The 17,430-nt window shown below is 48.5% G+C and overlaps 1 protein-coding gene across 4 annotated transcripts in view; it reads right to left on the reverse strand.

Annotated features, from left to right (window-relative positions):
* Nucleotides 1–17,430, reverse strand: part of LOC146036113 (calpain-1 catalytic subunit-like) — a 100,000-nt gene that overhangs the window by 3,033 nt on the left and 79,537 nt on the right. For 3 of the 4 annotated variants that reach the window (XM_083159936.1, XM_083159937.1, XM_083159938.1), the window contains exons 13-21: nt 16,218–16,426; nt 16,076–16,112; nt 15,834–15,890; nt 15,617–15,677; nt 11,957–12,015; nt 10,053–10,121; nt 7,904–7,982; nt 5,745–5,861; nt 2,877–2,935 (exon numbers count right to left, since the gene is read on the reverse strand). In XM_083159936.1, coding sequence (XP_083016062.1) covers nt 2,877–2,935; nt 5,745–5,861; nt 7,904–7,982; nt 10,053–10,121; nt 11,957–12,015; nt 15,617–15,677; nt 15,834–15,890; nt 16,076–16,112; nt 16,218–16,426 — 747 coding nt within the window. The remainder of the gene's footprint in view (nt 1–2,876; nt 2,936–5,744; nt 5,862–7,903; nt 7,983–10,052; nt 10,122–11,956; nt 12,016–15,616; nt 15,678–15,833; nt 15,891–16,075; nt 16,113–16,217; nt 16,427–17,430) is intronic. The other variant, XM_083159939.1, reaches the window with a different exon arrangement.

Below are 17,430 nucleotides of genomic sequence, written 5' to 3' on the forward strand. Positions count from 1 at the left end.
TGCCTGTCCCCCATCACTTACACCTCCACGTGCCTGTCCCACATCACTTACACCTCCACGTGCCTGTCCCCCATCACTTACACCTCCACGTGCCTGTCCCACATCACTTACACCTCCCCGTGCCTGTCCCACATCACTTACACCTCCACGTGCCTGTCCCACATCACTTACACCTCCACGTGCCTGTCCCACATCACTTACACCTCCACGTGCCTGTCCCACATCACTTACACCTCCACGTGCCTGTCCCCCATCACTTACACCTCCCCGTGCCTGTCCCCCATCACTTACACCTCTACGTGCCTGTCCCACATCACTTACACCTCCCCGTGCCTGTCCCCCATCACTTACACCTCCACGTGCCTGTCCCACATCACTTACACCTCCATGTGCCTGTCCCACATCACTTACACCTCCACGTGCCTGTCCCACATCACTTACACCTCCACGTGCCTGTCTCACATCACTTACACCTCCCCGTGCCTGTCCCCCATCACTTACACCTCCCCGTGCCTGTCCCACATCACTTACACCTCCACGTGCCTGTCCCACATCACTTACACCTCCACGTGCCTGTCTCACATCACTTACACCTCTACGTGCCTGTCCCACATCACTTACACCTCCCCGTGCCTGTCCCCCATCACTTACACCTCCACGTGCCTGTCCCACATCACTTACACCTCCACGTGCCTGTCCCCCATCACTTACACCTCCACGTGCCTGTCCCACATCACTTACACCTCCACGTGCCTGTCCCACATCACTTACACCTCCACGTGCCTGTCCCCCATCACTTACACCTCCACGTGCCTGTCCCACATCACTTACACCTCCCCGTGCCTGTCCCCCATCACTTACACCTCCACGTGCCTGTCCCACATCACTTACACCTCCACGTGCCTGTCCCCCATCACTTACACCTCCACGTGCCTGTCCCACATCACTTACACCTCCCCGTGCCTGTCCCACATCACTTACACCTCCACGTGCCTGTCCCACATCACTTACACCTCCACGTGCCTGTCCCACATCACTTACACCTCCACGTGCCTGTCCCACATCACTTACACCTCCACGTGCCTGTCCCCCATCACTTACACCTCCCCGTGCCTGTCCCCCATCACTTACACCTCCCCGTGCCTGTCCCCCATCACTTGCACCTCCCCGTGCCTGTCCCACATCACTTACACCTCCACGTGCCTGTCCCACTTCACTTACACCTCCACGTGCCTGTCCCCCATCACTTACACCTCCCCGTGCCTGTCCCCCATCACTTGCACCTCCCCATGCCTGTCCCACATCACTTATACCTCCACGTACCTATCCCACATCACTTACACCTCCACGTACCTATCCCACATCACTTACACCTCCACGTGCCTGTCCCACATCACTTACACCTCCACGTACCTATCCCACATCACTTACACCTCCACGTGCCTGTCCCACATCATTTAACCGATTATTAAGCTTTTTTTTTTACAGAAATTCACCTGAAAAGTAAACCCTTCCAAGTGCATGGTTATTCACTTGGAGGATATACCAGAGGTTCTGGACTGTCCTGGCATTCTTAATAAAGATTTCCTCTACTTGTTCCCCTACTGGGGGGGTTCGCATGAAATACATGAACTTTATCTAGACTCCTCTCATGTTGTGCCTCCACAATGCTGACATGTATGTGCTGTCTGCTGACTACACATGTGATGTGATGGCCTTCTGCAGTAACTTTCTGGGGTCCCATCATTATTTTTGTTGTCTGATGGGGTCCCAGAGCAAAATAGTTTGAGGTCCCCTGGTCTAAAGGCAATTTGTTCAGCAATCACTGCATCTGTCACTGAGTGCACTTCTGAAGATGTTCTTTATAGTAGAGCCCAGATAAAATCAGCTGTTGGCTATCCAATACAAAAGACTACTTTATTAACGGATGGGAAGAGTTTCTGCAAATCTCTTGGTTCCTACATTTGTAGAAAAATGTCAGGGAAGATCGTATTCTCAGAGTACAAAACATCTCTATTGCTTCCACGTTCCTCCTTGGGAGAACGTATGGGAGAGAGTGCGTCTGTGGGGTGAAGCATGTGATGACCAGATAGACATGTAATAGAGGAGACAAGATGCCTTCAGTTCTCCGTAGTTCACTGTAAACGAGAAGGAGCAGAAACTGCAGACTGGTGGCACCAAATGTCATCATGTCCTAATGATTGCACCTCGCCGTGTTTCCTTATTACATAATACCTCTGCTGTGCAAGACTGGCTGTGCAACGCTGCAGCTTGTAGCTCTGCTTTCATAATATACAAACATGAAAGTAACAATGAAAACAGCTACAATTATTTACAATGGCTACACCTAAGTGTAATACATGCTCCAAATATAATAGTCTGTTGGTCAACTAAGTAAGGTCTGATGCGTTTCACTGGGGTTATTGCGACCCGATAGCTGCTGTGCTATGGAACGACTACGCATGCGTCTGGGCCGCAATGTGCGTGTGTGAAGCCAGCCAGCAACAAACATCGGCACATTTTTATTGACGACCCGGTCGCAGTTTGATTGACAGGAAGCCGGCGTTTGTTGGTGGTAACTGGACGTTTTCTGGAAGTGTCAGGTAAAAAGCAGGCGAGCCCAATGTGTGGGGTTTGCGCATGCCTGTTCACAAGGCTGACCGTTTACGCAGCCTAGCGAACAGGTCTGAATCAGGCACAAATAACCCATATAACAATTTGGGGTAATTCGGGCTCCTCAATGCCCACTGGGCCCTAGATGAGAGTTGCTGAGTAGGCAAACCATTGTGGTTCTTTGTAATGCACATGACAATAGAAGCGAGTCATTATTATGTCCATACAACAGGCACTGTTCTCAGCTCTTCATATACACAAACCTGGCGGTAATTTAGGGTCACTGTGCCGGAGCCGGTCTGGTCTGCAGCCTGGAACCTCTCTGCAGAATAGAACAGACATGAGATAATATCTGACATCCATAAACTGATCAGCTCAGACATATAAGTAACACACGCAATGCTGAGAACACTTTATATTGGCACATGCAGATTGTTATCCTATCTGTTTCTCTCCTGACTCACGTCATGCCGGTCGCTGGGTGAGATCTTCCAGTGATCTAGAAAGTGATATCACTGCCTGTCTGTGTGGGGGTACAGAGGAACTTCATGTGCCTATACTGAGCTCTGGGTTCCCACGCTCTGCCGCCTTCTCCTAGTGGGCAGTATAATTGGCCCTGTACGCTAGATCTGATCATCTATTATGAACGCTGCTGGGGTAGTTCAGTTGGAGATTTATGCAGCCCATACACTTGTGAAATATAGCATACAATCGTGCGATTTCGACAAAATCGCTTGGATCTCACGTCAATCGCATGTGTCACCCTACGCGATGCACGGGCACGTTGGTCGAATCTCGCATCTCGAGATTTTATGCTGCATATAACAATTACCACATTGCATGTGTAATCGCATGTAGTTTTTAAACACATGCGCTTCAGCAATGCGATGTGCGATCTGTCAGTTTATACACCCCCAGATAGACCAGCCCTCATTCTGTCACCCAATTTCAGGGCGTGAAGGTCATTTGTATTATCGCGTGTTTGTACACAAATCGAATGCAAAAAAATAGCACTTGAGATGTGATTTATCGCACGGAAGCTTCAACAGGAATCGCAGCACGATATCACATACCATCGCACAAGTGTGTGGGCATCTTGGTCAGGCAGGGACCGACCAAGTGAAGTCTGGAGGCTGCATCTCACTGGAGTGTATGAATCGGTAGATGGTTAGTGAAGTATGGGTGTGACTAACAGAGGATGGCAAGGTGCATGAGAAATGCCAGATGGGAGAGTGAGAACACCTCAGTAGGGTGGGGAAGGAGGTGACGAGGTAAGAAGGAATGGTATGGAGAGGTCATGTAGACAGGAAGACAAGAACAGCAGAGATTTCCTCCCCAGTTCTAGGGAAGGTGCATGGAGGACAAAGGACAGGGAAAGGGATTGGGAGAGTGACATTTCTGTAAAGGTGTATACACACTGTACAATTTTTTTGACCAATTTTGTTGAAAGACATTTCCCTTGAACCCAGTGTCCTGGACGAAAGATGTTGAGGAAAGATATTGACGAAAGACGAAAGATCTAGCTACAGTTTATAGACTCTTTTTGAAAGATATCCAAATAGAGCTGCATGCACAGTTGACGAACAATCTTGATGAACAACTGGCGGGTATGTGCATCATCATTCGTCTTTCGCCGCAAACGCACTGAAAGATGTTTTGACCAATTTCGTTCAGAATGGCTGAAATGAACAAAATTTGTCAAAAAAGTTGGTCGGAAAAATTGTACAGTGTGTATGCACCTTTAGAGTTCATAAAACTTAATGTCAGATGGAGTCTGTACAATGCAGAGAAACAGCAGGTGACCGAGATACACTGCAGAGATACACCAGGTGACCGAGATACACTGCATAAATACACCAGGTGACCAAGATACAATGCAGAAATACACCAGGTGACCAAGATACAATGCAGAAATACACCAGGTGACCAATGTACACTGCAGAGATACATCACATGACTGAGATACAATGCAGGGATACATCTGTTGATTGAGATACACTGCAGAGATACATCACATGACTGAGATACAATGCAGGGATACATCTGTTGACTGAGATACACTGCAGAGATACATCACATGACTGAGATACAATGCAGGGATACATCTGTTGATTGAGATACACTGCAGAGATACATCACATGACTGAGATACAATGCAGGGATACATCTGTTGACTGAGATACACTGCAGAGATACACCAGGTGACCAAGATACACTGCAGAGATACATCACGTGACTGAGATACACTGCAGAGATACATCACATGACTGAGATACAATGCAGGGATACATCTGTTGACTGAGATACACTGCAGAGATACACAAAGTGACCAAGATACACTGCAGAGATACTGTACATCACGTGACCGAGATACAATGCAGAGATACATCACGTGACTGAGATACACTACAGAGATACACCAGGTGACCAATGTACACTGCAGAGATACATCACATGACTGAGATACAATGCAGAGATACATCTGTTGACTGAGATACACTGCAGAGATACACCAAGTGACCAAGATACAATGCAGAGATACATCACGTGACTGAGATACAATGCAGGGATACATCAGTTGACTGAGATACAATGCAGAGATACATCACGTGACTGAGATACAATGCAGGGATACATCAGTTGACTGAGATAAACTGCAGAGATACACCAGGTGACCAATGTACAATGCAGCAATGCATCAGGTGACCGATAATGGGGTGTTATCAGTGAATGATTGCACACAATACTCCATCATCCTGCAGGGGGGATAATGGGCATTATCTAAACCTAACCCCCTGCAGCCTAACCCTTACCATCCCTTCTAAGTGCCTATCCCTCCCTCCCTGCAGCCTAATGCTATCCTTCTCCTCGCAACCTAACCCTAAGGCCCCCAGTGCCATAACCTATCCCCATCCCCATGCTCTCCTGCCTATTGAGCTCTGCATACTTATGTTTGGGATGTCGGCAGTCTGAATTTTGGCGCCAGCATCCTCAACAATGTTGGCATTTCGGCATCAGTAAAATGATTGCCGACATCCCGTCTGCCAGGTTGCTAAATGAATCCTGCCTTAATGTAGAATCTCTGTGCATAGTCTGTGTGATTCCTGCTGGTGTGTGCTTCGGAGGCTCACCTGTCAGACTTTGTAGTTTCAGGAGGCAGCAGATGAAATCCGGGTAACTAAGGAAGCCCTCAGAGTCCCCATATCTGACTTGGGCCAGGCGTACTAGGAAATCATCCACTGGAAGACCTGAGAGGGACAAAGAAAGTCCTGCATCTGTATTTAGGATATTCTCTTTCTTCAGTTTGACTTCACCTGGAGAAAACTCGCCTGCCACAGCCAACAGGTCCGCCTTCTGCAGCCTGCGGGAGGTGGGGCAGATACTGGGAGACTCAGGATGCAGGGAACATATAATATGGTAGACTATCTCTCCTGGCACCTGGGTCACCTGTACCTGTCCTGCATTATTCTATATTATTAATAGTTCAGCCCTGTCTGAGCTGTAAATAAACTGCTTGCGGTTTGTGATGAGATGGCCTGGTTGTACCATTGTTACGTCACTGGCTGGGTATCACACCCGCACTGATGCAGATAAGGAACTCATCCATGGGGGTTCCAGACCAGGGGGTGCTAATCTAATATGAGCAGGAGGGGGCGGCGGTACTGTGGACTGCTGCGGGATTAGTCCCTAGATGGCCTACTAGCTATGACCTCTGTAAGGGACGTAGCCCATGCTGACTCCTGAGAAGAGACTGAAGATGGTGGCTCCCGCTGCACAGCAACACACTGGGTGGTATTCAATGTGTATTTTGTCGATGTGCAGCGAATCCTGGTCGCCGCGTTCCGGAGCCTTCAACGAGTCAGGGGCTCTCTGCCCCTGACCGGCGAATTTGAGCTCCTGCGGCGAACGCCGCAGGGAGCCTGAGGACGGTGGCAGGCAGGGAGATGGAAGTCTCCCTGCCTGCCCCAGAACGTTTGTGGGGGGGAGGTGGGCTCCCCGGGTGCCAGGCAGCACAGGCTGCCCCCCGGGGGTGCCAGCAGGGGACCGCGTATATTCACTACACCCGATCATGAATATGTATTGATCGGGTGAAGTGAATATATGAATATCTAATGAGCGGCTCGGCTCCGGCCCCCTGCTGGCTGCTCTGTGTAAAAAAAAAATATATATATTTTTTTAAATTAAATATATATTCATGTGCTTACAGCACATGAATAAAAATAGCATGCCCCTCCTCAGAATAAAATTCCAGATTTTTTTACACCAATTGTAAAAAACAAAACACTTTATTTTAAAAGTTCACATTCCACTTCACCATAAAAAGATAGCGATTGCTACTAGGTGAATCATGGCGAAAAAAACCTTGAAATGTATTCGACATCTGGTCATTGAATAGGGTGATTCACCGTTTTAGTCAAAAATTCGCCTTACAGCACAAAATCGCCATAAAAACCTGGCGAATCAGCCTCATTGAATACCGCCCACTGAGTGCACAAACTATCCTGCATTTGATCCCAGGGGGACAAACCCGCAGAACAAGATGTACAGCAAACCGCACCGGAGCTCCCGTCTGCTTTGATGCTCTGCCCATAGATGACATAGAGCCGCATTTAGCAAACAATATTTGCAGCTAAATCTGGTTAGCCGCAAATATTAAGTATCACCCTAATGTACCAAAGGGGGACCGCAGCAGGAAACGCCAATCTCTGCTGCAATCCCCCCTGCGCCAAAGCCGCGGGGTACCTCCCCCATAGGTTTCTATGAGGGATGCGAAGCTGCCCGATGTGTCAACATTGGGCAGCAGCGCTTCGCATCCCTGGGCTATCTCCATTCTGAGCATTGTAGCCTACGGGCTCCTGATCGCACTGCCGCGGGGCAGTGCTGTCAGCGGGATAGGTGGGGGATCAGCGCTAACCACGCATGGGCAGACCCCCCCCCCCCCCAGGCTCCTGGCTCAGCACATTGCAGGGACAGGGGATGATACATCCCAACACTTGTCATTCTGCACTTTCCATAATGTACAGTACCTGCTGATTCTGCAATTAATCAGTGTGTTGCATCCATATGTTATAGATTAATTGCTTACGATAGATTTCTATATAATTGTATCTCTTTATGTGGTGATAGCGTGTTACAGTAACGGACCGCACTACTGATGTAACACGTTACGCCATGTCCTTCCTCGCAGTCTGCGGCTGGAGTTCTCCAATGTTTTATTAAGGCAGCCTAGACCCGAATGTGTCGCAGTACTGCTGTGTGTGCAGCAATGATACCTGGGTAATGATCTTACCTGCTGCCTGTAGTGCTGGTACCAGCTGGTCCCTGTGAATAGCGGCAGTTGTGTCTTTGCGCAAGCTGCAGAATAGTCGCTGTAGGAAAGCAGAGGACAATTGTTACCTATGACTAGTCTGTGTGGGGACTCCCAATGCTTGGGGCATAATTGACAAATGTTTGAGTCATGGCAGTTAGGAAGGGAAAAGAGGTATGTTATGGCGAATGCAGGCCATCATTCATGATGGAATGTATTTGTATGCAATGCAAATGCAGGAGGTGCATACCACCCCCTGCCTGCACACCAGTCCCTGCCTGAACACTACCCCCTGCCTGCACACCACCCCATTCCTGCCTACCATCCCCTGCCTGCCTACCATCCCCTGTCTGCACACCACCCCCTGCCTGCCTACCATCCCCTGCTTGCACATCACCCCCTTCCTGCCTACCACTCCCTGCCTGCACACCACCCCCTGCCTGAACACTACCCCCTGCCTGCCTACCACTCCCTGCCTGCACACCACCCCCTGCCTATACACCATCTCCTGTCTGCATACAACTCCCTGCCTGACCACCACCCCCTGCCTGCCTACCATCCCCTGCCTGAACACCACCCCCTGCCTGCCTACCACCCCCTTCCTGCCTACCACTCCCTGCCTGCACACCACCCCCTGCCTGCACACAACCCCCTGCCTATACACCATCTCCTGCCTGCATACAACTCCCTGCCTGACCACCACACCCTGCCTGCCTACCATCCCCTGCCTGAACATCACCCCCTGCCTGCCTACCACCCCCTGCCTGCCTTCCATCCCCTGCCTGCCATTCCCTGACTGCCTACCATCCCCTGCCTGCCTACCATCCCCTGCCTGCATATCGCCCCCTGCCTGCATATCGCCCCCTGCCTGCACACTAGCCCCTGCCTGCATATCGCCCCCTACCTGCACACCCCCTCTCCTGCCTGCAGACCATCCCCTGCCTGCATACCATTCACTGTCTGCACACCACCCACTGCCTGCATTCCAGCCCCTGCCGGCATATAGCCCCCTGCCAGCATATAGCCCCCTGTCTGCCTATAATCCCCTACCTGCATACCACCCACTGCCTGCACAGCAGCCCCTGCCTGCACACCAGCCCCTGCCTGCACATCGCCCTCTGCCTGCACATCGCCCCCTGCCTGCACATCGCCCCCTGCCTGCACACCGCCCCCTGCCTGCACACCGCCCCCTGCCTGCACATCGCCCCCTGCCTTCAGACCGCCCCCTGCCTGCACATTGCCCACTGCCTGCACATTGCCCACTGCCTGCACATCGCCCCCTGCCTTCACATCACCTCCTGCCTGCACACCACCCCCTGTCTGCACACCACCTCCTGCCTGCATTTGTGATTTGGTAAAACTGATATGCGATCGAACATGTTTATCTGCCACTGCAGCCTGAATAAGTCTGACCTTACCCAGATTTGCAGTTGCAGTCTGTCTGTCAATCAGACAGAGATGTTTGCATTTCTGCGCTGGACTACATTTCTTCACTGATTGCCCAGTTTCCCAATAATCAGGAAACTGCTCAGTGGGTCGCCTATGTGATCCATACTCATTTGCACAAAATGCACAGAATAGATTCATTTTGTGGCTATGGGCCTGATTCAGACTTGATTACCGTGCTGCAAATGTTCGGAGCCCAGTGATCAGGTGAACCCTGCCCCCCACCCACCCCTGTGCATGGCTATATATGTTCGCAGCCGTACACACAGGGGAAAATCCATTCGCAGTCACTCACCATCAAATGCTTTTCCCCCTGTCCGCAGCCACCGATTAAATGTAGACTTACTCAGCATTCCGATCACCGCGGGGAGATGGAGACCGCTGCTGACATCAGTGGCCCTTGTTCCCTACGGCCGGGCTCTCCTGCGTGGTTAGGCAGCACGCCCATAAAATGCTGGGGTGCCACCTACACATGCCTCCCCGGCTGTCAATCACCTTGCGAACAGCCAATGATGGCTATCCATCGCTGTCATTGTTCACACGGACAGCCTGCTAATGCGTACTGCGAATCGTTCGATAATCGCTTGGGCAGCGAATCAGACCCTACGTCACAAGAATGATTCAAAACAGGAAGCTTCTAATGCCGGGAAAGAAAAACAATCGTATCAATTCACTAATAACCTACTGTTCCAGCTGTGATCCTCTTCCAGAGGGAGTCAAACTGCTCCCAGACCAGGGATCCCGCAGCGGGTATCTGTTTGGAGTCACGTGATCATAACACAAAGATGGAGCACACAGAGAGAGAGACAGCGAGAAAGTGGGGTAGAATGTTTCTATGTAACAGATCGTCAGAACGGGCCCGACTTTAAAAGCTGTCGCGCTCAAGTTGCCAAGAACGGCCATGGATTGTTGCGATCACGGCCGGATCTTGACAATCCACGTCTGTTTACGCGGCCACGCCCCCTTTTCACCAATCGGCAGGTGAGACATTGAATCCCGTCTGTCGATTTGCAGTCGAGCAAAACGAAAACGGGCCAGGGTGACGGCTGTCGAAACGGACTGACAGTTGTGACCGGGGAATACCCCCAATAGCTTACCATGGGGCTAATTCAGCTTGGATCGCTGATATGCAGACTTGCAGTTGGCTGTGAGTAGGTAGCCGCCGCCAGTCACCTGCCCCGAGTAAATTTGCGAGAGATTGTGTATGGATTGCTAATTGCTATCTATCTGCAAATCCATACACAATTCCAACCGGAACCATCAAAACGTTTTTTTTGCAGTCTGTGCAATTGTGAGTAGGTCTGAGGCTTCCACTGATCTGCGACTGACGTCACAGACCCTTGCTGGTAATACCTGGCCATGACTGTGTTTTTTTCAGTAACACCTAGAAAATGTCATGGGTACTTGTTTCCTAGCAGGGCGCCCAGTTTTCTTACGTACGCTACCGTAGCAAAATCGCATTGCATTGCATCTCATGGGCCATTATAGTGACATGCGATCCGATTTTTTAAATGTAATTTATTCACTGCTCTGTTGGCCCTAGGGGATTGCATTACATTGCATTGCATTGCACCTCCCACAAAATCGCATGCGATTTTATAGGGTGCGATGCGATGACATTAGCTATACACTTGTATAACATACAAGGAGGTTTTACTGACCCCCCCACTATCAACGCCACCCCGAAGCGTGGCGAGCGCAGTGAGGGGCGGAGTATCATGTCCTCCCGACCTTTTCATACCCCCACTATCCACGTCGGCGTGGAGTTGATTTTATATAGTGTGGCAAGGTCAGCGAGCCACCGAGCCCGAAGCGTGGCAAGCGCAGCGAGCCCCGCGAGGGGACGCGGAATACATGTAAAGTAATTCGCGTCCCCTCGTGGGGCTCGGTGGCTCGCTGCGCTTGCCACACTATATAAAATCAACTCCACGCCGACGTGGATAGTGGGGGTATGAAAAGGTCGGGAGGACACGTTCCGCTGCCGCTCGCCATGCTTTGGGGTGGCGTGGATAGTGGTGGGGGTCAGTGAAACCTCATTGCATTTCATGCAAGTGTATAGCTAATGGCATGGCATCGCACCCTATAAAATCTCATGCAATTTTTCGAGAGGTGCAATGCAATGCAATCCCCTACGGCCAACAGAGCAGTGAATAAATTACATAAAAACATTGCATCGCATTGCATTGCATGGCATGGCACTATAATGGCCCATGAGATGCAATGCGATTTTGCAATGGAGAATAGCCCTGTACACTTACAGCGTACTGGGCGCCCTGCTAGGAAACCAGTACCATGTCATGTTACCACCCACAAACGCCAGCTACCTGTTAGCCAAAGTACGGCCACATTGCTTTTACGATCCATACACATTTTCTTTCACTAGATGCCTCCGAACAAGCACAATGCGTACGCTTAATTTGCAAATTCTCTAATTAATGATCCAAGTTGAATTAGGCCCTGTATATTTACAGGAGATAGGGCAAGACGAGACATAGTTATATCCTTTGTCACATTGTAGGTATTTTAGTTGCTCAGGTAAGGGGTCGTGCTGTGGGACAATATAACCCTAGAATTAGAGCATCAGGATACATCCAAGGAGGCGATCAGGGAGCGGCACATCTCCAGGGTAAAGTCTGGCAATAGAGGAACTGTAGAGATATCAGTACAGAAATAAAGGACATGCTATTCCACTACAGGGGACCCAGGCTCCCATGCTCACACAGTATGAGAACAATGATATAAGTGATCAACCAGGTGAATGATGGTGCTTTGCCAGGCCCCATAGGAAAATAGGGTAAGGGATCTTGGGTGGTTGTTCTAGACTGGCGGGCCACCACAATGCTCTCAATACAGCAGACTCTTCTGAGAATGTGGGGTCCATTGCATGTACCCAGTATACAGAAGAGGCCTCTGTGCTACTGAGCATTGCTCGGCCCCCTCACCTCCAGTATAAGATCCCCTTCCTTATTACCCTGTGTAGCAGTGCTCCTCACAGTAACCGGTGAAGGAGGAGTTTAGTTATAATGTCTATGTACGAGTATAAAATCCCCTTCCTTATTACCTTGTGTAGCAGTGCTCCTCACAGTGACTGATGAAGGAGGAGTTTGGTTATAATATCTATGTATGAGTATAACATCCCCTTCCTTATTACCTTGTGTAGCAGTGCTCCTCGCAGTGACTGGTGGAGGAGTAGTTTAGTTATAATGTCTATGTATGAGTATAACATCCCCTTCCTTATTAACCTGTGTAGCAGTGCTCCTCACAGTGACTGATGAAGGAGGAGTTTGCTTATAATATCTATGTATGAGTATAACATTCCCTTCCTTATTACCTTGTGTAGCAGTGCTCCTCACAGTGACTGATGAAGGAGGAGTTTGCTTATAATATCTATGTATGAGTATAACATCCCCTTCCTTATTACCTTGTGTAGCAGTGCTCCTCACAGTGACTGGTGGAGGAGTAGTTTAGTTATAATGTCTATATTTGAGTATAACATCCCCTTCCTTATTACCCTGTGTAGCAGTGCTCCTCGCAGTGACTGGTGGAGGAGTAGTTTAGTTATAATGTCTATGTATGAGTATAACATCCCCTTCCTTATTACCCTGTGTAGCAGTGCTCCTCGCAGTGACTGGTGGAGGAGTAGTTTAGTTATAATGTCTATGTATGAGTATAACATCCCCTTCCTTATGCCCTTGTGTAGCAGTGCTCCTCGCAGTGACTGGTGGAGGAGTAGTTTAGTTATAATGTCTATGTATGAGTATAACATCCCCTTCCTTATTACCCTGTGTAGCAGTGCTCCTCGCAGTGACTGGTGGAGGAGTAGTTTAGTTATAATGTCTATGTATGAGTATAACATCCCCTTCCTTATTACCTTGTGTAGCAGTGCTCCTCGCAGTGACTGGTGGAGGAGTCGTTTAGTTATAATGTCTATGTATGAGTATAACATCCCCTTCCTTATTACCTTGTGTAGCAGTGCTCCTCGCAGTGACTGGTGGAGGAGTAGTTTAGTTATAATGTCTATGTATTAGTATAACATCCCCTTCATCAGTGAATGGTGAAGGAGGAGTGGAGTTATAATGTCTGTGTATATATAACATCCCCTTCCTTGTTGCCTTGTTCTGCATTACCCCACAGAGTGCCACACTGCACCCATATTTTATTACTTACCTTTCCAGAGTCCCGCATCGGGTGCTGCAGCCGTGGCAAAAACCACAGCCAAAATGGATGCCACGCATGCGCAGCAGGGAAATAAGTCTCCGGAACATGGCAGACGCCATGTTTTCAGAGACTTGCGCATGCGCAGTATATTCTGGCATAATGCCAGATCCCTCTGCGCACAGGCCCCATCCCTGGTAAAACGCCCTTGCATGGAATTATTGGTATCCACATAGTTACAGAGATTCTATATAAAAACATTATAAATGGAGACACATGAAGAGTGGAATAGATGAATCAGTGTCACCTACCTGAGTGTCTGAGGAAGGAATGTTTGTTCAGTCATGTAAAGGTGTGGGGAGAGGATGCCTGACGTACAATGGGGCAGTCATAGGCAGGAGCGGCATAAGAAACGTACAGGCTGCTAATACAGGGTGTGTATCGCATTGATTGACAGCAGCACATTGTAGCTGTGTGTGAGATTAGATGTGAGCAGTCATTGTGAAGTGCTATGTAGGCCAATAAAAAGGTTACAATTGATCCTCTATATATATATACACATAGTGCATTTTTAGCCTGGGATTGAACACAGACTGAGCAATAGTCTATATCCAGTCTTCCTCTGCTCCTCGCCCATCAAGTCCTGAAGATTTGGAGTGGCAGGGGCAGGTAATATTTACTTAGTGACATCATCTGAATTGTGTGGTGGTGATGATGATGATGATGATGATGATGAGATATATTGTGGGAATTAGCAGCCTGTCTGCTCCTATGATTGTGTCAGTAAGAACTAGGGTCAGTAAATCCTCCGTCCTGCATCGAAAGACGCTGTTCTACTTAAACCAGCGGCTATGTAATGTTGGACTTTCTGAGCATCCACTGGGTTGATCTAATGTCCGATGGTGCGGCCAATGTCCACGATTTGCCCACTGCAGTAGATTTCAGCTGCAGCTGGTGGACGTCTCAGAAGACATCACGTTGATTCCGGCATCAACATAAATTTGTATTAACATTTTTGACGTGTCTTGTGGTAGACATCTAGCTATATTTCTTAGATGTATTTAATTATATTTGGATAGAGATTAAATGTGAGTTCAAGGTGGCAAGGACGACACCTAGGCAGCAAGATCGAGGTTGGGTCTATCAACAGAAAAATGTCAGGTCGGTAACTACTATAGGACAGGGGAAAAACTATTAAACCTGACAGGCAGCGAACATCGAAGATAAAATGGCAGAAAGACACTCAGAGAAATTGGGGGAGGATCGGTAGATATGAGCATCATCCACATAGAAGTGATACTGAGATCCATAAGAGATGATTAGTTTGTCCTGTGACCCAGACCCCCCAGCTTCCAGCTGAGCACATCGCAGGGACCGGCTCCTTTCGGAGCACTGTTCCTGGGAGCGGGGGATAATACATGCGATCAGGGGATGATACATCCCACCGTTAGGATCGCATTTTACAATGCGATCCTGGGCGGTAATATTCCACCCAGATCGCATTGGAAATGCGATCAATAATAAATGTACCTCAAGGAGAGGAGGTTACAGATTATTTCTAGGTACAAGGTGAATGTAGACTACCAGTAGGGATGTCCAAATCCACCATGTTTTTGGGGGTGATGTCAGTTGATAAGAGAAACATTGAAAAAATGGTTGGCATGATCCAAGGGTGGGGGGGGGGGTGATAGGTTACAGCGCAACGTGGAAGAAATGTGAATGTGCAATATTGTGTGCTCCGAGGCCCAGAGGTATAGTTGATGTGAGGATTATTGTTATATGTTTCTCTTAGGGCAGCAAGGGGAGGCAGTATCTGATTGTGGGAGCCATGTTTCTGTCACTGCCAGAAGGTTGAGGTTGTTGAGAGAAAGAGGTCATAGATGGATGTTAGTTTGTAACCCTTAATAAGACACTGCCTATATTAGGTTCAATCTGAGCTTTGCTTACATGCTAAGGCCAAGTCAATCCCCACAATCACAAGTGGACATGTAATTGAAATACTTACGACTGCATAGCCTGTACTTGATTCTGTAGCATGGGCAGTGCGAAAACATGAAATATATATATAACTCCGTAATGTTCTGATATACTCACCAAACTTGCTCAGTAGTGAAGCCAATAGCCTGTGAAGCTGCACATCATTGATTCTGCCTTCCTGTGATTAAGCGAGAGAGAGGAGGAAGTCCTACGGTCATGTAGAGGATTGGTAAGAGAGATTGGTAATGAATGCAAACCAAAGGATATAGAAAAGTCTTCAGTCATTAGGAGAACGATAGAGGCTGATCACAGGTTACTGCATCATGGGACTCACCTGATTTGCATACTGTACAAATCTGCTCCGACACTGATCCTCTATGGGAGTCACAGCCTGTAATAGACAAACACACTGGTCACAGCGTGTTCCACCAGGATATAACAATGCCACAAATGTTCCTCTACCCATGGGGCACTACGCTGTATTTGGTGCACCTGACAGTACTAAAAATTCAGCCCTTGGGAAAATAGGGATCACTAGTGATCTACCGACCAGTGCGACAAGCCCTGTGCACTTACCAGAATTCCTCCACGATTTGCAGGATCTACTACTGGCCTGAAACAGGTGAAAGAACAATTAATACCACTATGGACCTTCAGTTCCTCAATGACCCCCTATGTTCCCCAACACGTGGATGTATTTATCTGTGAATTACATTACCTGGAACCACTTCCCTTCTCAGTCAGGACCCTGATGAGGAACTCTCCCTCGTCAGCCTCCTTCTCTAAGGATGGGATGATTATATAGTGGCCGGGTGGCAGGCTGGAGCAGAGGACCACCTCTCGGTGATTATCACAGGGCCCGGAGCTAAGCATTGGTTGGGAGGAGCGGAGCTGGTCTTGCATCAGATACGCATGGCTGTCGTCCCCCTGACAGAACACACAGATAGGGGGGTGTAGTGTCAGGAGACTTGTGATCCTCGTCACCACAACATGGGCCTTAGTTGGTTATGGTATAAATCATAGACTGGCTCATCATAGACAGTCATATGGTCGACCACTAAGGGTCAACAGGGTTAAAAGGTCGATAGGTGAAAGGTCGACATGGTTAAAAGGTTGACTTCAAAAAGGTTTTTAATGTTTTTAGGGTGTCTATGTCAACATGGACACTGTCTAAGTGTACCGCATCCCCTAGCATGGCTCGCTGTGCTCACCATGCTTTGGGCACGGTGCCTCTCTGCGCTCGGCACACTGTTCTATTCTGCCCCCACGCCCTAATGTCTGCTGAAATTTTTTTAAACAAAATGCATGTCAACCTTTTCCATTTTGACCATGTCAACCATATGACTGTCTATCATGAGTCAGTCTATGGTCAGTCCAGATACCCCCTTAGTTAATACTGTAATTTAAAGACCAATGAGATTTAACCATAATCCACCAATCAGATGTCGGCTTTCATTTAATAAATACAGACATCTAATTGGCTGTTATCAGGTAAATAGCATCATTGCTCTTTCACCATTCTATTAAATAAATGTCACTCACAGTGTCCCAAAAGTTGCGATATTAGGCACATGCTACTAATGTTTGTGGGAGGCATTACAGAATATGGGGTCAGCCCATTTTCTGGACAAGCTGATCCCAGTAGTTGCGTCATCGCGATTTGACCGGGCACCGAGTAACCTGAGGGTGACTCAGATGTTCAATGTTCATGCAAAGGGATACCATCCTGACATCTCCATCGCTGTTGACAACTCGACAATCTACCCTACCCCACAAGCTCATTGCTTAGGGGTCATCCTTGACTCTGACTTGTCCTTTCTTCCCCACATTCAATCTGTCTCCAAATCATGTTACATGCATCTAAAAAACATATCCAGAATACGTCCCTCTCTCACACAAGACACTACCAAATCTCTTATCCATGCACTCAT

Source organism: Crinia signifera, chromosome 9 (assembly GCF_055691185.1).
Source record: "Crinia signifera chromosome 9, ASM5569118v1, whole genome shotgun sequence".
In the NCBI taxonomy this organism is placed as follows: domain Eukaryota; kingdom Metazoa; phylum Chordata; class Amphibia; order Anura; family Myobatrachidae; genus Crinia; species Crinia signifera.